Here is a 20,056-nt window from a genome sequence, read left to right as displayed (position 1 = left end):
AAAAATACATTTGATTTAACATCTCTGTTATTGATAGGGAATTAGAGATTAATCCTCTTAGTAGCTGAATGCTTTGTAGGCTTATGTTATGAAATCAGTCACTGTAGCCTTGAACATTGAGGAACTTTCCTTGAAATGCTACAGTATAAACAACAATTTGCCGGGGACATCGTGAACGTTCCCCACATGGTAGCGATATTGTTCAGTGGCTGTCTGCATTTTAATGACAGTGATATTGTTACATGTCTGTCACCGTCTACATTTAACTTTTTACTGCAGTGGGCTAAATCAGGGTCACAAATCTCCTTTGAAACAAAATTATACACCTCACACACATGGTAATGGACTTTAAAAAAGAAGACACCTGTACCATGTCAGATATAGAGTTGAAATGTATTCAATTTTGAGTTTGCATCCCAATATTACACTTTATATACATCACAGAAGACTGAAATATACAAAAACGCTCGACATAGAAACACTAGATTTTCAGGAGGTTTTGGAGAAAATGTTTATTTATTAATTATGACTAGGTAATTTGACAGCAGGAAAGGGCTACATGTTTTTTATTGTTACGGTATACAAGTTATATCTCTATATATAATTCTGAAGGTTACCTGGATGTTATATTGAAGTGATATTAAAGGTATGTCTCTACACTGAGTGTACAAAACATTAGGAACACCTACCTAATATTGAGTTGCACTCCCTTTTGCCCCCAGATCGTCTTTAATTTGTTGGGGCATGGACTCTACAAGGTGTCGAAAGTGTTCCACCGGGATGCTGGCCCAGGTTGACTCCAATGCTTCCCACAGTTGTGTCAAGTTGGCTGGATGTCCTTTGTGTGGTGGACCATTCTTGATACACACGGGAAACTCTTGAGCGTAAAACACCCCCAGCAACGTTGCAGTTCTTGACACACTCAAACCGGTGTGCCTGGCACCTAGTACCATGCATATGCTCAAAATTGTTCAAGCTGTACATTTGGTGGGGAATCATTGATGGACAACAATATTCAAATGTTGTCTCTGATTTTTAAGGAAATGAACATGAACATTCAAATTGTTGCTAAGAAGGCAGAAAAATTAGAAGACGTTTAGGGGTGTGTAGACTCGAAGGTTAGCTACCTGGCTGTTTTATAGACGTGATATTAAAGTTATGGATTTTGATATCTCTCTAAGGTTATCTGAATGTTATATAGAAGTGCCGTTAAAGTTATAAACTCAGCATAAAAATAAATGCCCCATTTTCAGGACCCTGTCTTTCAAAGATAAGTTGTAAAAATCTAAATAACTTCACAGATCTTCATTGTAAAGAGTTTAAACACTGTTTCCCATGCTTGTTCAATGACCAATAAACAATTAATGAACATGCACCTGTGGAATGGTCGACAAGACAGTAACAGCTTCACGACGGTGGGCAATTAATGTCACAGTTATGAAAACTTAGGACACTAAAGAGGCCTTTCTGTCTTCTGCTCATCTGCGTGAACGTGTCTTAGGCATGCTGCAAGGAGGCATGAGGAGTGCAGATGTGGCCAGGGCAATAAATTGCAATGTCCGTACTGTGAGACTCCTAAGACAGCGCTACAGGGAGACAAGACGGACAGCTGATCATCCTCGCAGTGGCAGACCACGTGTAACACCACCTGCACATGATCTGTACATCCGAACATCACACCTGTAGGACAGGTACAGGATAGGAACGACAACTGCCCGAGTTACACCAGGAACGCACAATCCCTCCATCAGTGCTCAGACTGTCCGCAATAGGCTGAGAGAGGCTGGACTGAGGGCTTGTAAGCCTGTTGTAAAGGCAGGTCCTCACCAGACATCACCGGCAACAATGTCGCCTATGGGCACAAACCCACCGTCGCTGGACAAGACAGGACTGGAAAAAAGTGCTCTTCACTGACGAGTTGCGGTTTTGTCTCACCAGGGGTGATGGTCAGATTCGCATTTATCGTTGAAGGGATGAGCGTTACACCGAGGCCTGCACTCTGGAGCCGGATCGATTTTGAGGTGGAGGGTCCGTCATGGTCTGGGGCGGTGTGTCACAGCATCATCGGACTGAGCTTGTTGTCATTGCAGGCAATCTCAATGCAGTGCGTTACAGGGAAGACATCCTCCTCCCTCATGTGGTACCCTTCCTGCAGGCTCATCCTGACATGACCCTCCAACATGACAATGCCACCAAACATACTGCTCGTTCTGTGCGTGATTTCCTGCAAGACAGAAATGTCAGTGTTCTGCCATGGCCAGCGAAGAGCTCGGATCTCAATCCCATTGAGGACGTCTGGGACCTGTTGGATCGGAGGGTGAGGGCTAGGGCCATTCCCTCCAGATACTGACTGTTACTTTTGATTTTGACCTTTGAGCTTTGTTCAGGGACACATTATTCCATTTCTGTCAGTCACATGTCTGTGGAACTTGTTCAGTTTATGTCTAAGTTGGTGAATCTTGTTAAGTTCATACAAATATTTACACATGTTAAGTTTGTTGAAAATGAATGCAGTTGACAGTGAGAGGATTTTTTTTTTTGCTGAGTTTATATTTATCTCTTGAAAGGTACCTGGATGTTAAGTAGAAGTGATATTAAAGTTATGTCTTCATATCTCTCGATGGCTACCTGGACGTTAAATATAAGATACTGTATATTACAGATATGTCTCTATATCTCCTGAAGGTTACCTTGACTTTAAATAGAAGTTACTGTATATTCAAGTTTTGTCTCTATATCTCCTGAAGGTTACCTGGATGTTAAATACAAGCTGCAGAACAGTAGAGATGCGGAGGTATTCAGGACCAGCATTAGGAACTTGGCCAATGGACAACTTCACAGAGTCTCCATCAGGAGGATATCAGAGACTGTCAGTGTTCAGGTAATTTATTTTGTCACTATTAATGTAACTTATTCTCATTCAAAACAAAGACATACTCAGCAGTTACAGTGCATTCGGAAGGTATTCAGACCCCTTGACTTTTTCGACATTTTGCTATATTACAGCCTTATTCTAAATCTATCATACAATTCCCCATAATGACAAAACAAAAAGAGGTTTTTTAGAAAAACATAAAATGAATATCACATTTACATAAGACCCTTTACAAAGGTGCTTTGTTGAAGCAGGATTCCCAGGAATACCTAGGATAGGATAAAGTAATCCTTCTCATCCCCCCTTGAAAGATTTAGATGCACTATTGTAAAGTGGCTGTTCCACTGGATGTCTTAAGGTGAACGCACCAATTTGTAAGTCGCTCTGGATAAGAGCGTCTGCTAAATGACTTAAATGTAAAATGTAAATGAAGCACCTTTGGCAGTGATTACATCCTCGAGTCTTCTTGGGTATGACGCTACAATATTGGCACACCTGTATTTGGGGAGTTTCTCCCATTCTTCTCTGCAGATCCTCTCATGCTCTGTTGGGTTGGATGGGGAGCGTTGCTGCACAGCTATTTTCAGGTCTCTCCAGAGATGTTCGATCGGGTTCAAGTCCAGGCTCTGGCACGGCCACTCAAGGACATTCAGAGACTTGTCCCAAAGCCACTCTTCCCCCGATTGATCAGTTTGGCCGGGCAGCCAGCTCTAGGAAGAGTCTTGGTGGTTCCAAACTTCTTCCATTTGAGAATGATGGAGGCCACTGTGTTCTTGGGGACCTTCAATGCTGCAGAAATGTTTTGATACAGTTCCCCAGGTCTGTGCCTCGACACAATCCTGTCTCAGAGCTCTACGGACAATTCTTTAGACCTCATGGCTTGGGTTTTGATCTGACCTTATTTCGACAAGTGTGTTCCTTTCCAAATAATGTCCAATCAATTGAATTTACCACAAGTGGACTCCAATCAAGTTGTAGAAACAAGGATGATCAATGGAAACAGGATGCACCTGAGCTCCATTTCCAGTCTCATAGTAAAGGGTCTAAAATACATACACTACCGTTCAAACGTTTGGGGTCACTTAGAAATTCCCTTGTTTTTGAAAGAGAATGTAAGTAGTCCATTAAAATAACATCAAATTGATCAGAATACAGTGTGGACATTGTTAATGTTGTAAATTACTATTGTAACTGGAAACGGCTGACTTTTTATGGAATATGCACGTTGTGTTAGCTACTCCAAGTTTAGCAGTTTAAAAGACTAGTTGATCATTAGAAAACCCTTTTGCAATTATGTCAGCACAGCTTAAAACTGTCAACAGTGATGAGGCGACTCCGGGATGCTGGCCTTCTCGGCAGAGTTCCTCTGTCTAGTGTCTGTGTTATTTTGCCCATTTTAATCTTTTCTTTTTATTGGCCAGTCTGAGATATGGCTTTTTGTTTGCAACTCTGCCTAGAAGGCTAGCATCCCGGAGTCGCCTCTTCACTTTTGACGTTGAGACTGGTGTTTTGCGGGTACTATTTAATTAAGCTGCCAGTTGAGGACTTGTGAGGCATCTGTTTCTCAAACTAGACACTCTAATGTACTTGTCCTCTTGCTCCGTTGTGCACCGGGGCATCCCACTCCTCTTTCTATTCTGTTTAGAGCCAGTTAGCAGTGTTCTGTGAAGGGAGTAGTGTACAGCGTTGTACGAGATCTTCAGTTTCTTGGCAATTTCTCACATGGAATAGCCTTAATTTCTCAGAACAAGAATAGACTTGATGAGGAAAGATATTTGTTTCTGGGCATTTTGAGCCTGTAATCTAACCCATAAATGCTGATGCTCCAGACACTCAACTAGTCTAAAGAAGGCCAGTTTTATTGCTTCTTTAATCAGGACAACAGTTTTCAGCTACACTGTATTGTATTGTACTGTAACAATGTCTACACTGCATTTCTGATCAATTTGATGTTTATTTTAATGGACAATAAAATTGCTTTTCTTTCAAAAACAAGGACATTTCTAAGTGACCGCAATCTTTTGAGCGGTAGTGTCTGTAAATAAGGTTTTCTGTTTTTTATTTGTAATACATTTGCAAAAATGTCTAATAATCTGTTTTCACTTCATCATTATGGGAGATTGTGTGTATATTGGTGAGGGATCAAATATATTTGATTCATTTTAGAATAAGGCTGAAACGTAACAAAATGTGGATAAAGGGATAGGGTCTGAATACTTTCCGAATGCACTGTACCCTAGCGCAGTGGTTCTCTCGTGGGGTGCTAGTACTCCTTGGGGTACCTGACCTATCCACAAGGGGCACTTGGGAAGATTCATAAGAACATAGTCCTGATGATTGGTTGTACATGAGGAGGTAATGCAAGCAGAGCAAAATGTAATTGAGTGTAGCATAACCTAAAAAGATTCAGAACCACTTTCTTTTTGAAAGTCAGCAAGAGGCAAGTATAGACAAGTAGGTCTATATGCCCTATATCTACACTGCTGAGCTGTAAATGTAAGTGTGTACATGTTAGCAGTGTGGGATCTGTGTCGTGGTCAGTGAAAGTAATTAAGAAATGAAAGAACATCACTCCCAGCCGATTTAGATATACAGTGAGATGTGATACAACTTGAGTCTAGTGGGATGAAGAGTGATGCAGGATTTGCATACCGTAGTTCTGCTTCTTAAGACTGCAACTATCATGAAGTCAAAGTCCTTTGTCAACATCACAGTAAGCGACAACCCAAGGCTTGTTTTGCAGAGCTGTACATATTCAGAATGCACAGACACATTCCAACTCTCAGCCATTAAGCGGGTCACAATTTAAAGACATTTCGGGCAACATGAATGACTCTGAAGAAGAAAGGGTGGAGAAAAGGAATAGGATAGAGAAGAGTATAAAGAAATCAATAGAAGTTTAAAATGTACAGTTGCCTTCCGAAGGGGTTGAAATCTGTGAGGAGATTTTAAATGTCATGAGTTGTAACACCAAAGTTGGTTGTTATTCTTCTCAGCCATTCTTCGAAAGACACATTTGGACAGCAAATTGAGTTTTTTCCCATATTTAGTAAAACATGATTAATTAGATCATTCCACTTTTCTGTTCAGCATTGCCCTGATGTGAACGGAACCTGCCAGTCTAACCCTAACCCTGCCATGATATTAACCCCACTGCAGCATGCAGCACCCGTAGCTATTTTTAATTACAGTGTAATGTTCTTAACTAGGTACTCTTCATTACAAATTGAAGATCAAGGATTGCTGGGTATTTTCTGAAACAATCCAGGTAAAGTGTTTTTAAAACCAGGGATCAACCCTTCTTTGAGGATTTGAACTGCAGTACAGAAATCCAACTGTAACGGCAAGACCATACAAACACGCATATTTAGACACCCCTTTTATGCACCTCGTAATGAAAGAGTGCATGTCCAATATGTGGGAATATTGTAATGCACTAGACTTCCATATTATTCTCATAGTGGATAACACTCGCAAGTGTTTACTTCCATGCTTCTGAGCACCCAACAACATGTTCGAGTCTGACTACGTCAACAACAACCAACATCTATTTTGTTAAGCTACTGTTTGGCATTCTCAGCTACACTGCATCAATTAGTGTACACTTCGAGTAGTAATCACATTTTCAATAATGTAAGTTCAACTCGAAAATCTGTCCAAGCTCTAGTACTACTTTCCTTTTTTAATTGAATGGCAGAGACTGAACAGCCAAGCGATGATGTGTTTAAAGTACTTTGAAGAGCAGGGTTTAATTAAAACACTCTAAATGGAAGAGTACATTCTCCATCATCTGAAACATGAAAGTGTAAATTGTCTTTTTTTTCATCCCCAATTTGACTATTCAACAAAGTGTTTACAGGTTCTATTTTGCTTTTTTTTTTTTAGATTGACCAGCACAGAAGGGAAGACTTCAATCTCACATCTGATACAGAATTCAATGCTATCAAGTCAGTTGTCCTTGGGAAAGTGCAAGGTGAGAAATATACCGATGTAGGATCTTAATTTGATCACTTTTTTGTTGCAAACTTCTAGTGTGTTCGAAGTTTTAAAAGGCTTCAAAAGATTGTAATTTCCACTTTAACATGAAAAAGACTTCATGGAAAATGTATCAACCCTTACAAAAAAATGGCCATTAATTATAATCCACATAATAATTCACATTTCCTGTTGCTGCATGATTATTTTTATGCTGTAGAAAACTGTCTCAAATTAAGACCCTACATCTGTACGACAGGATTATTAAAATGATGAAGGAGAAAGCCATTGAATAAAGAATGCTGAAAGGTGTTTGGCCGTGTCTCTCGAACACAGTACTAAAAAGCTGGTTACAATCCCACTCACCAGAAGCTTTTATATAAAATAGAAATATGAGTGGAATCATTATGTATTATTATGTGAATTTTAGTGCTATGTAGGAGGATGATAAACTGATGGGGCAAATGCACATGTATTACAGTATTGTTTGTTCAGTCAGGCAATCAAAATTCGACATGACATGTTATGATTGGTGCATGTCTGTTTTACTTAAAGTCTGAATAATATCGGCTTTATGCATTGTTATTGTCTATCCCCTGCTTCAGAAATAGGGCACTTTATGCAGGTCTAATACCAATGTATTTGCTTCAAAATAGGACGTCTGTTTTCAATAGTAATGAGGAATGATTGAAAGGAACAGATGCAAATACAGCAGTTTCAGTCTAGTGCATTCTGAAACATTTTAACAAACAAAACAAGTAAAATAATGCTCTCATACTAGGCCAACCTACAGTGTATGTCAGATGCAAACCATTTCAATTAATCTGTGACAATGTCAAGAATGTCACAATGACAAAGTCATACAGTAGCTACTGTGACATTGTTATTGACTTCTTTATGACCTTTCAAGAAGCTCCATTAGTCTAAAATCGGAATAATCCAGTATAGCTCTGGGCTATAATGACATGTGGGGCTAAGGGGTCTGCTCTCTGGTCATGTGGGACACACACACCACACTCGCGCACACAGACACAGCTCAGTGTTTTAACACCATAGTGCCCACAAAGCTCATCACTAAGCTAAGGACCCTGGAACTTAACACCTCCCTCCACAACTGGATCCTGGACTTCCTGACAGGCTGCCGCCATGTGGTAAGGGTAGCCTATAACACATCTGCCACGCTGATCCTCAACACGGGAGCCCTTCAGGGGTGTGTGCTTAATCCCCTCCTGTACTCCCTGTTCACCCACGACTCCAACAGCATCATTAAGTTTGCCGACGACACAGCGGTGGTAGGCCTGATCACCGACAACAATGAGACAGCCTATAGGGAGCAGGTCAGAGACCTGACATTGTGGTTCCAGGACAACAACCTCTCCCTCAATGTGGTCAAGACAAAGGAGATGATTATAGACTACAAGAAAAGGAGGGCCGAGCACTCCCCCATTCACATCGACGCGGCTGTAGTGGAGCAGGTCGAGAGCTCCAAGTTCCTTGGTGTCCAAATCAACAACAAGCTATCATGGCCCAAGGACACTAAGACAGTCGTGAAGAGGGCACAACAATGCCTATTCCCACTCAGGAGACCAGAATATTTGGCATGGGTCCTCAGATCCTCAAAAAGTTATACAGCTGCACCATCGAGAGCATCCTGACTGGTTGCATCACTGCCTGGTATGGCAACTGCACGGCATACGACCACAAGGCACTACAGAGGGTAGTGCGTACGGCCAAGCTTCCTTCCTATACCAGGCGGTGACAGAGGAAGGCTCCAAAATCGTCAAAGCCTCCAGTCACCCAAGTCACAGACTGTATTCCCTGCTACCTCGCGGTAAGCGGTACCGGAGCGCCAAGTCTAGGTCCAAAATGCTCCCTACAGCTTCTACTGTACAACCAAGCCATACGACTGTTGAACAATTAATCAAATGGCTACTCGGACTATTTGGATTAACGCCTGCATTAGCTGCTGCTACTTGCTGTTTATTATCTATGAATAGTCACTTTCCCCTACCTACAGTACCAGTCAAAAGTTTGGACACACCTACTCATTCAAGGGTTTTTCTTTATTTGTCTATTTTCTACGTTGTAGCATATTAGTGAAGACATCAAAACTATGAAATAACACACATGGAATCATGTAGTAAAAAAAACAAATCAAAATATATTTTATATTTTATATTCTTCAAAGTAGCCACCCTTTGCCTTGATGACAGTTTTGCACACTATTGGCATTCTCTCAACCGGCTTCACCTGTAATGCTTTTCCAACAGTCTTGAAGGAGTTCCCACATATGCTGAGCACTTGTTGGCTGCTTATCCTTCACTTTGAGGTCCAACTCATCCCAAACCATCTCAATTGGGTTAAGGTCAGGTGATTGTGGAGGCCAGGTCATCTGATGCAGCACTCCATCACTCTCCCTCTTGGTCAAATAGCCCTTACACAGCCTGGAGGTGTGATTTGGGTCATTGTCCTGTTGAAAAACAAATGATAGTGCAAACCAGATGGGATGGCTTATTGCTGCAGAATGCTCTGGTAGCCATGCTGGTTAAGTGTGCCTACTAAATTAATCACTAGCATTGTCACCAGCAAAGCACTCCCACACCATCATATCTCCTCCTCCATACTTCACGGTGGGAACCACACATGCGGAGATCCTCCATTCACTCACTCTGCGTCTCACAAAGACACATCGGTTGGAACCAAAAATGTAACATTTTAAACACCGGTTTAATGTCCATTGTTCGTGTTTCTTGGCCCAAGCAAGCCTCTTCTTGTTATTAGTGTTATTCTTTGCAGAAATTCGACCATGAAGGCCTGATTCAAGCAGTCCCCTCTGAACAGTTGATGTTGAGATGTGTCTGTTAACTTGAACTCTTTGACGCATTTATTTGGGTTGCAATTTCTGAGGCTTGTAACTCTAAGGACCGTCCGTATTCTCTGCAGCAGAGGTAACTCTGGGTCTTCCTTACCTGTGGCGGTCCTCATGAGAGCCAGTTTAATCATATTGCTTGATGGTTTTTGCGACTGCACTTGAAGAAACTTTAAAAGTTTCCAGATTGACTGACCTTCATGTCTAATGATGGACTGTTGTTTCTCTTTGCTTATTTGAGCTGTTCTTGCCATAATATGGAGTCTTTTACAAAATAGAGCTATCTTCTGTATACCACCCCAACCTTGTCACAACACAGCTGTTTGGCTCAAATGCATTAAAAAGGAAATCAATTCCACTATTTAACTTTAACAAGGCACACTTGTTAATTGAAATGCATTCCAATTGACTACCTCATGAAGCTGGTGGAGAGAATGCCAAGTGTGCAAAGCTGTCATCAAGCAAAGGGTAGCTACTTTTAAGAATCTCAAAAATAAAATATTTTTTGACACTTTTTTGGTTACTACATGATTCCATGTGTGTTATTTCATAGTTTTGATGTCTTCACTATTATTTTACAATGTAGAAAATAGTAAAGAAAAACCCTTGAATGAGTATGTGTGTCCAAACTTTTGTCTGTTACTGTACATGTACATATTACCTCAGTTAACTTGTCTTACCTGTACCCATGCACATTGACTCGGTACTGGTACCCCCTGTATATAGCCTTGTTATTGTTATTTTATTGTGTTACTTTTTTTTACTGAGGCAGACAGTTTAATATTTTCTGAACTCTTGTTTTTCTTAAAACTGCATTGTTGGTTAAGGGATTGTAAGTAAGAATTTCACGGTAAGGTCGACAACTGTTGTCTTCAGCGCATGTGGCAAATACAATTTCATTTGACGCGCACACACGCGCACACACGCACACACGCACACACACACACACACACACACACACACACACACACACACACACACACACACACACACACACACACACACACACACACACACAGAGAGAGAGACAGAGCTCTATGGGAGTGTAGTGTATCTCAGATGACCTGAACCATGTTAACACGTGACCAGGTCCTTGCTCTTCTCTAACCCCTCCACCCTGCTGCAGTCTGTGTGTCATATCAGGATCAAAGAGCTGGCATGGAAGTGGTTTCAGTGTCCTTCCCAGCAACACCTGTCATCAATCACACTAACAAATTGACCTGTAATGAATGCAGAGGGGAGGGTGAGAGGAGTAGGAGAGGGGGAATGGGGTAGAGAGAGAGAGAGAGAGAGAGGAGTAGTAGAGAGACAGGGAGAGTCACATAGAGACTTAGAGAGAGAGGGGAGGGGAAAGGGAGAGAGATAGGTAGAGAGGGAGCGATAAAGAGAGAGCCACTCAGAGAGTGAGTGAGCGAGAGAGGGGATAAAGGCAGAGAGAGGTAGAGTGAGTAGGAGAGAGTCAGAGAAAGAAGGAGAGAGAAAGATGAGAGTATATCGATGAGGTCTGACAGGAGAAATAGCTATCTGGCTGTTGTAAGAAGGAAGGATACCTTCAGGATACAGTAGCAGTGTGATACAACGTGATGCTGTACAATGCCATCAGCTCACTGCCTTTAAGAGCACTTATAACCATGCAAATTCCCATCATAAAAATTCATAGTCATTGTCATTTGGAAGAGACAGTAACTCAGTTTCCCTGGCAAACATAGGGTTTCACTGGATCCAAGCCAGTCAAATGGGGGAAGTGTTTCTGGGGTCTCTCATTATCTTCTTCATGTCTAGATTCAGATTAAGAGTGTTTAATAGTACAGGGTTGCAGGTGTGATTGCAGTGTCCAGTGAAAATCTTAGGCTCTGAGCTCGAACATGCAGGACTAAATGAAATAAAATAATACATCATAACAACTGTGGCAGTGATGAATAAATAAACATCTATTGGGGTGGAGGCAGATTAGACTGTTGGGGGGGTGACCATAAAGGGAGCAGCATGACCATTGAGGATGTGTGGGGACCAACTGAAAGAAAAATATCTATAATATACATATTAACAACTACAATAGTGTTGAATATCGTTGGGGTGGGGGGTCCCTAGGAGGAGCAGCATGTAAGGTAAGTGACCGTGAGGGGGGGGGGGGGAATGTCAATAGGGGGAGTAGCAGTTATTGTTAGCTGTCAATGAATTAGACTATCTGCCAAATCAATCAATAATACACTAAGAGAGAACAGTGGATCCTACTCCTTTTACCCTAGATGATCACTATACCGGATCTCACTGACTGTTTCTGCATTTTTGTGTGTGCGTGCGTATGCGTTTGTGTGTTAATTAAGAGTCTGGTGAGCTGGATCCAGAGATTGCCAGGCTGAACTCCCTGGGTTTCAGTGGCTGTCTGTCGGTGGTCCAGTTTAACTCCATCACTCCACTGAAGGCAGCGCTACTCTACCCAAACACCAGCCCAGTCATAGTGACAGGACCCCTAGTTGAGTCCACCTGTGGTTCCTCATCTCCAGCCAATACCTACCCAGCCGAAACCACACACCCCCTATCAGGTAAGAGGGGAGGATTCAAGTTATCCTTAGCTATTCTGGTGGGTGGAGTCTTTGGTGAAGGGCGGGACTCTCTCTCTTTCTGTTTGAGTGCTTTTTGTTTTGCTTTAACTCCACTTGAGAATCTCCACTTTTTTTCTGAACTGCTTTTCAAACTTTATCAAGGGCCCATTTAATGAGTACACCATCTTCATTGATCATTAACTGAGAATGGAACTGATTACACTGTGGCAGATTAGTTAATTAATTTCTACGAGAGAGATTTCTCATTTGCATCATCTTTCTTTCGTGGGCATCCTCATGCAGTTTATGACTGAGGGCGTAGTATTAAATGAACCATGCATAGACTGATGATGACTTCTGCTACTGATTCCCTCTCTCTCTCTCTTTTGTCTTTCTTATCCTTCATTTTCTCCTCTATCTCTATTTCTTTTTCTGCTGTCTGTCGCTCTCTATCTCTCTGTGTCTTTCTGTGCATCTCTCTGCTGTAGACCATTCAGGTACAGTAGGTACTGGTGAGCCTATAGTTAACGCAATCAAGAGTGACTCTGCATTGATTGGAGGTAACAGGAACATGTTTCTCATGTCACAATAAACCATAGTTGTATTTAGTGAAACAACATAATGGCAGGTATTAAATGATCCTGGTCAAAATAGAGAACGTTGGGCCTCCCGGGTGGCGCAGTGGTCTAAGGCACTGCACCGCAGTGCTAGCTGTGCCACCAGAGATTCTGGGTTCGAGTCCAGGCTCTGTTGCAGCTGGCCGTAACCGGGAGGCCCATGGGGCGGCGCACAATTGGCACAGAGTCGTCCGGGTTAAGGAGGGTTTGGCCGGCAGGGATATCCTTGTCTCATTGCGCACTAGCAACTCCTGTGGCGGGCCGGCCGCAGTGCACGCTGACCAGGTTGTCAGGTGTATGGTGTTTCTTCCGACACATTGGTGCGGCTGGCTTCCGGGTTGGATGGGCATTGTGTCAAGAAGAAGTGCGGCTTGCCTCTCCCATGTCCGTACGGGCGTTGCAGCGATGCGACAAGACTGTAACTACTACCAATTGGATACCACGAAATTGGATACAAATAGAGAACGTTGATAATACCAGGCTCACTTGCAAAATACAGGGCACTCTGTAATTTTTGGGACACTGAAGCATTTTTTTCTTCTTTTGACTATATACTGTATTTCAAAAGTGAAATCAAACAATGACTATGAGGTTAAAGTGCAGACTGTCAGCTTTAATTTGAGGGTATTTTCATCCAAATTTGGTGAACCGTTTACAAATTACATATTGAGTGAGAAAGTTGCTGATGGACATAATATCATACCCCTCAAAAAATGCTAACCTACACTGTTATTGTAATGGTGCGAGGTTCTTGTGGGTATGATATTTGTGCGACTGTAACTTTCTAACTCATCATTATTCACGATTCATTCAGGATGATCTGTGATCACGATAGCATCCACATTTACTGTAGAAGTGTTTATAAACAGATTCTATTGTTATTTACAATAAAAGTTACTCCAAAATGACACAATACATTATTTATCATTAATTATTGGGCTAATTATTATTATTAATTATTACTATTGGGCACAAAATAATCTTAAACACAACCAAAACAAAGAGCAAATGCATCCAACAAATGTGTAGAGTGACAAGCTTGATGTAATCATTGGGTGCTATGAATATTGGAACAAATATCATTTTTTACTACTTGAATACACAAATAAGTGAATTTGTCCCAATACTTTTGCTCCCCTGAAATGGGTGCACTATGCACAAAAAGTACTGTAATTTCTATACCCGAAATAGATGACAATACCCTCAAATTTAAGCTGACAGTCTGCACTTTAACCACAAATCATGTTTTGAGTTCAAATCCAAACTTTTGGAGTATAGAGCCAAAATAAGAAAAAATGCTTCACTGTCCCATTAATTACAGAGGGCACTGTATTCGTTTTTCTCAGAGACAACACTGTATAATTCCAATTTGAATTAAATAAATGAAATATTTCAGCAATTGATATGGCATATTTGCAGCATCACATCACAAAAACTTTTAAGCGACCATCGCCACAGATTCAAAGTCAAGGTTGATTAATTCCCATCCGTTACAATTGCTGGAATGTAGAAAGTAGTTCAAAGTCGTCCTTATACAGGCTGATTCAGTGCCAAATGCACAAAGGACACCAAAACTAATTAAACGTTTAAAGAAATGATTTGCTGATTAAGGAACTTTTTACAGCTATCTTCAAATACTTTGTCATTTTAAAACCACTGTAATATACCATTGCATTGGGTCTGGCCGTACTCTGGCTTCCTAATAAGATATATCATTTTCTCTTGATAATGAAATGCACCATGCATAGCATAGCAGTGTACAAGGACTGTAGCTAAGGTTTATGAAATGAATGCCTGCGACATTTGCGAGAATTGAACTGGATTTCTTTGTGCCGTGCCTTGCACAGAGAGGAACCATGGCTTTCAGAAGCTTGCGTAATGCCTTTTTAGAGTTTAGATTAGCAACAGAAATCAGACAGGCTGGGTAATAGCAATGAAATACCCACAGGATACATTGCCATATTATTTCTGTTAAGGCTCCCATGCCATAGACAGATTCCACAGAGCAAAACGTGGAGTTGAGAAAGGCATTCATGTGGTCTCAAAGCCACTGTGCTTTCTCTGTCTTTGCTTCTGAAACCCATGCAGATGTCACAGTTACACAATGTATCATAATTGGTTGCTAGTTAGAATTCTTTAGTTGTTCTCCAAAAAAAAAACGATTCTCTTGTCGAAGTGCATTTTTTTCTGTAACAACATAAGGAATAGTGAATGTGAATTCATTTTGATTCGAAATAAGTGCCCTTTTCTTGTTTCGTAACTCAATATTTTGTACTCCTCTGCAGGTGTGATTGCTGTAGTGATATTTGTGATTCTGTCTGCGTTGGCAGTAATGGTAAGGTTCCTGTATCGACGGAAAGAGACGTTCCACAGCCAAGAACCCAAAAGCATCAAACCTGAGGCAGATAGTCCTGAGTACCCTTTCCACAGCGAGCCCACCTCACAGAACGTACTAAGTGAAAACCAAAAGGAGTATTTCATATAGCTCCATCTGTCCACCCCCGGACTTTCTCAATTTTTGACTTATCCAGTGAATCTGATTAAGGAAGTACAGAAATGCCTTCCAAGCCCTAGAGACATTAATTACATTCACAGTGCATTACACACACATGCAGTAAAAGACCCTCAGCAACAGTCAAAACAAGATGGCTGACCAAAATGTGGAGAAGATTAAAAAATCAATTTGTCCATGTATTGTTTTTTCTTGTTTTACCGGGTGTTGTTTTTTTATATACTACACTGAACGAAAATATAAACACAACGTGTAAAGTGTTGGTCCCATGTTTCATGAGCTGAAATAAGAGCCCATAAATGTTCCATACGCACAAAAAGCTTGTTTCTCTGAAATGTTGTGCACAAATTGGTTTACTTCCCTGTTAATGAGCATTTCTCCTTTGTCAAGATAAACCATCCACCTGACAGGTGTGGCATATCAAGAAGCTGATTAAACCGCATGATTATTACACAGGTGCACTTTGGGACAATAAAAGGCCACTAAGATGTGCAGTTTTGTCACATAACACAATGCCACAGATGTCTCAAGTTTTGAGGGAGTGTGCAATTGGCATTTAATGTTCATTTCTCAACAATAAGTTGCCTCCAACATCACTTTTGAAGAATTTACAGTATGTTCAACCAGCCTCACAACCGCAGAGCATGTGTATGGCATCGTGTGTGCAAGCAGTTTGCTGATGTCAACGTTGTGAACAGAGTGCTCCATTGTGATGGTGGGATTATGGTATAGGCTGGCATAAACTACGGACAACGAACACAATTGTATTTTATCAAGTGGCAATTTGAATGCAACAAAATATCATGAAGAGATCCTGAGGCCCATTGTGAGGCCCATTTAAAAAAAAAAAAATGTATCTGTGACCAAAAGATGCATATCTGTATTCCCGGTCATGTGAAATCGATTGATTAGGGCCGAATGAATTTATTTAAATTGTCTGATTTTCTTATATGAACTGTAACTCAGTAAAATCAATGAAATTGTTGCACGTTGTGTTTATATTTTTGTCCAGTACAGGTACTGGTGATATGACACAGAAGTGTTAATGATATAGACATTGAAAGGTGTTGATACTCTCATTCATGGGACTGTAAATATTCTTAAAAATGTAAATGTTGAATTAATTAATGTCTTTATAACAATCGCTGTCTAATATTCTTCTCCGGTGATACAATACCTAAAAGATGATAATAACATACACTAGAGGGATTTATATGTACCTGCAGTATGGTTATGAAGATGAAAATAAATGTTTGGACTATTGAGTTGAAAATATTTTGCTATTATATTGATGAATGTTGGCTTCATGTAGTGTTAACATGTCTGAGCCATGCAGAATCCCTCTAAAGTACACTCCACATATAGTACTGTGTATTTACATATTTCCAATATGGCACACCAACTTTCTCTGGTACCACAGTAAAAGCATCAGATCAAACCAATCTACCAAAATACATATAACCCTTTAGAAATGGGTATGACTCAAGCAGAGGGGTGGGGGGTGGAGGGGGGAAATCCCCCCATCCCCCCTACAATTTGCACCCTGCATAGCAATGATAATTGAACAAATGAAAATAACGAAAATTTCACTGACAAAACTTGTATGTTAATACAGTATTATGTTCCATACAGTATGTTCATTTGGGGGGGGGGGACTTTTCTGTACTTCAGACAGTTCCTTTGCAAGCATTACCTGTAATTTTATGTGCTTTCTCTGCATTATCCTGGACAAAAATAAAGCATTACCATTTAAACACCGCTTCCTTACCTCCCACAGGTAGACCCCTTTAACAGATCAAGTTCTCAGAAAATACAGAAGTCAAAACACAAGGCTTGCTCTAAAATATTCTGTCTGATTGTTACCTTCCTTTTAATGACGACGCAGGAGAAGTAATTTAATATTTTTTTAAATGCTAATCTCTATGAAAATACATGGTTTGGTTTGCCTTACAGACAGACAGTTCGGGTGGCATAGTGATCCACAGGTAACAAGGGGATAATCAGAGGAAAGTAATCTGTGAGACGCTGACAGAGAAGAAGAGAAGACATCTGATGAAATTGTAGCACTTCCGTTTACAGTGCTGAAATTTTGTATTTATTTTATTTCACCTTTATTTAACCAGGTAGGCAAGTTGAGAACAAGTTCTCATTTACAATTGCGACCTGGCCAAGATAAAGCAAAGCAGTTCGACACATACAACGACACAGAGTTACACATGGAGTAAAACAAACATACAGTCAATAATACAGTATAAACAAGTCTATATATGATGTGAGCAAATGAGGTGAGATAAGGCAGAAAAAGGCCATGGTGGCAAAGTAAATACAATATAGCGGGTAAAACACTGGAATGGTAGATTTGCAATGGAAGAATGTGCAAAGTAGAAATAAAAATATTGGGGTGCAAAGAAGCAAAATAAATAAATTAATTAAATACAGTAGGGAAAGAGGTAGTTGTTTGGGCTAAATTATAGGTGGGCTATGTACAGGTGCAGTAATCTGTGAGCTGCTCTGACAGTTGGTGCTTAAAGCTAGTGAGGGAGATAAGTGTTTCCAGTTTCAGAGATTTTTGTAGTTCGTTCCAGTCATTGGCAACAGAGAACTGGAAGGAGAGGCGGCCAAAGAAAGAATTGGTTTTGGGGGTGACTAGAGAGATATACCTGCTGGAGCGTGTGTTACAGGTGGGAGATGCTATGGTGACCAGCGAGCTGAGATAAGGGGGGACTTTACCTAGCAGGGTCTTGTAGATGACATGGAGCCAGTGGGTTTGGCGACGAGTATGAAGCGAGGGCCAGCCAACGAGAGCGTACAGGTCGCAATGGTGGGTAGTATATGGGGCTTTGGTGACAAAACGGATTGCACTGTGATAGACTGCATCCAATTTGTTGAGTAGGGTATTGGAGGCTATTTTGTAAATGACATCACCAAAGTCGAGGATTGGTAGGATGGTCAGTTTTACAAGGGTATGTTTGGCAGCATGATTGAAGGATGCTTTGTTGCGAAATAGGAAGCCAATTCTAGATTTAACTTTGGATTGGAGATGTTTGATATGGGTCTGGAAGGAGAGTTTACAGTCTAACCAGACACCTAAGTATTTGTAGTTGTCCACTTATTCTAAGTCAGAGCTGTCCAGAGTAGTGATGTTGGACAGGCGGGCAGGTGCAGGTAGCGATCGGTTGAAGAGCATGCATTTAGTTTTACTTGTATTTAAGAGCAATTGGAGGCCACGGAAGGAGAGTTGTATGGCATTGAAGCTTGCCTGGAGGGTTGTTAACACAGTGTCCAAAGAAGGGCCAGAAATATACAGAATGGTGTCGTCTGCGTAGAGGTGGATCAGAGACTCACCAGCAGCAAGAGCGACCTCATTGATGTATACAGAGAAGAGAGTCGGTCCAAGAATTGAACCCTGTGGCACCCCCATAGAGACTGCCAGAGGTCCGGACAGCAGACCCTCCGATTTGACACACTGAACTCTATCAGAGAAGTAGTTGGTGAACCAGGCGAGGCAATCATTTGAGAAACCAAGGCTGTCGAGTCTGCCAATGAGGATGTGGTGATTGACAGAGTCGAAAGCCTTGGCCAGGTCAATGAATACGGCTGCACAGTAATGTTTCTTAGCGATGGCGGTTAAGATATCATTTAGGACCTTGAGCGTGGCTGAGGTGCACCCATTGACCAGCTCTGTAACCAGATTGCATAGCAGAGAAGGTATGGTGAGATTCGAAATGGTCGGTAATCTGTTTGGCTTTCGAAGACCTTAGAAAGGCATGGTAGGATAGATATAGGTCTGTAGCAGTTTGGGTCAAGAGGGGGATGACCGCAGCTGCTTTCCAATCTTTGGGAAGTTTGAGAGAGAGGTTGAACAGGCTAGTAATAGGGGTGGCAACAATTTCGGCAGATCATTTTAGAAAGAAAGGGTCCAGATTGTCTAGCCCGGCTGATTTGTAGGGGTCCAGATTTTGCAGCTCTTTCAGAACATCAGCTGAACGGATTTGGGAGAAGGAGAAATGGGGAAGGCTTGGGCGAGTTGCTGTGGGGGGTGCAGTGCTGTTGACCGGGGTAGGAGTAGCCAGGTGGAAAGCATGGCCAGCCGTAGAAAAATGCTTATTGAAATTCTCAATTATGGTGGATTTATCAGTGGTGACAGTGTTTCCTATCTTCAGTGCAGTGGGCAGCTGGGAGGAGGTGTTCTTATTCTCCATGGACTTTACAGTGTCCCATAAATTTTTTGAGTTAGTGTTGCAGGAAGCAAATTTCTGCTTGAAAAAGAACATTTCTGCTTGAAATAACGGTAACGTCTGGACAACAAGGGAATAAAACTGCAATGAACAGGTAAGAACACGTTAATAATCTTAGTAGTTTGTATGTAGCTGCTAAGTACTGATGTAAAGTGATATGAATTTTCCTTTTTGTTATGAAACAATTATTCATTAATGAAGAATTATCAATAATAGAGGCTAATAAGCAGAAGTTATGTAGTAAGTATTTAAGGCCATGACAAGGTGAAAAATCTGTTTATGTGCCCTTGAGCAAGGCACTGAACCCTAATTTGCTCCAGGGGTTATTGTACTTCTATGGCTGATCTAAGAATATTACTGTTACTAGTAGCTAGCTCTGGTCCACACTAGCTCTGGTCGAGGGCATAGCTATTATCTCTGGTCA

At 41.2% G+C, this 20,056-nt stretch overlaps 1 protein-coding gene across 2 annotated transcripts in view; it reads left to right on the top strand.

The window, feature by feature from the left end:
* The window catches only part of LOC115127026 (contactin-associated protein-like 4), a 192,161-nt gene extending 175,019 nt beyond the window's left edge, over positions 1–17,142 (top strand). The window contains exons 20-24 of one of the 2 annotated variants that reach the window (XM_029656672.2): positions 2,748–2,881; positions 6,761–6,848; positions 12,047–12,265; positions 12,754–12,825; positions 15,168–17,142. In XM_029656672.2, coding sequence (XP_029512532.2) covers positions 2,748–2,881; positions 6,761–6,848; positions 12,047–12,265; positions 12,754–12,825; positions 15,168–15,367 — 713 coding nt within the window. In that variant the 3' untranslated portion in view covers positions 15,368–17,142. The remainder of the gene's footprint in view (positions 1–2,747; positions 2,882–6,760; positions 6,849–12,046; positions 12,266–12,753; positions 12,826–15,167) is intronic. The other variant, XM_029656678.2, reaches the window with a different exon arrangement.
* The last annotated feature ends 2,914 nt before the right edge of the window (positions 17,143–20,056 follow it).

This window comes from Oncorhynchus nerka, linkage group LG4, assembly GCF_034236695.1.
Source record: "Oncorhynchus nerka isolate Pitt River linkage group LG4, Oner_Uvic_2.0, whole genome shotgun sequence".
NCBI lineage: Eukaryota > Metazoa > Chordata > Actinopteri > Salmoniformes > Salmonidae > Oncorhynchus > Oncorhynchus nerka.
The sequence above is the reverse complement of the archived record's forward strand: the minus strand, read 5'-3'. Positions and strand labels throughout refer to the sequence as shown.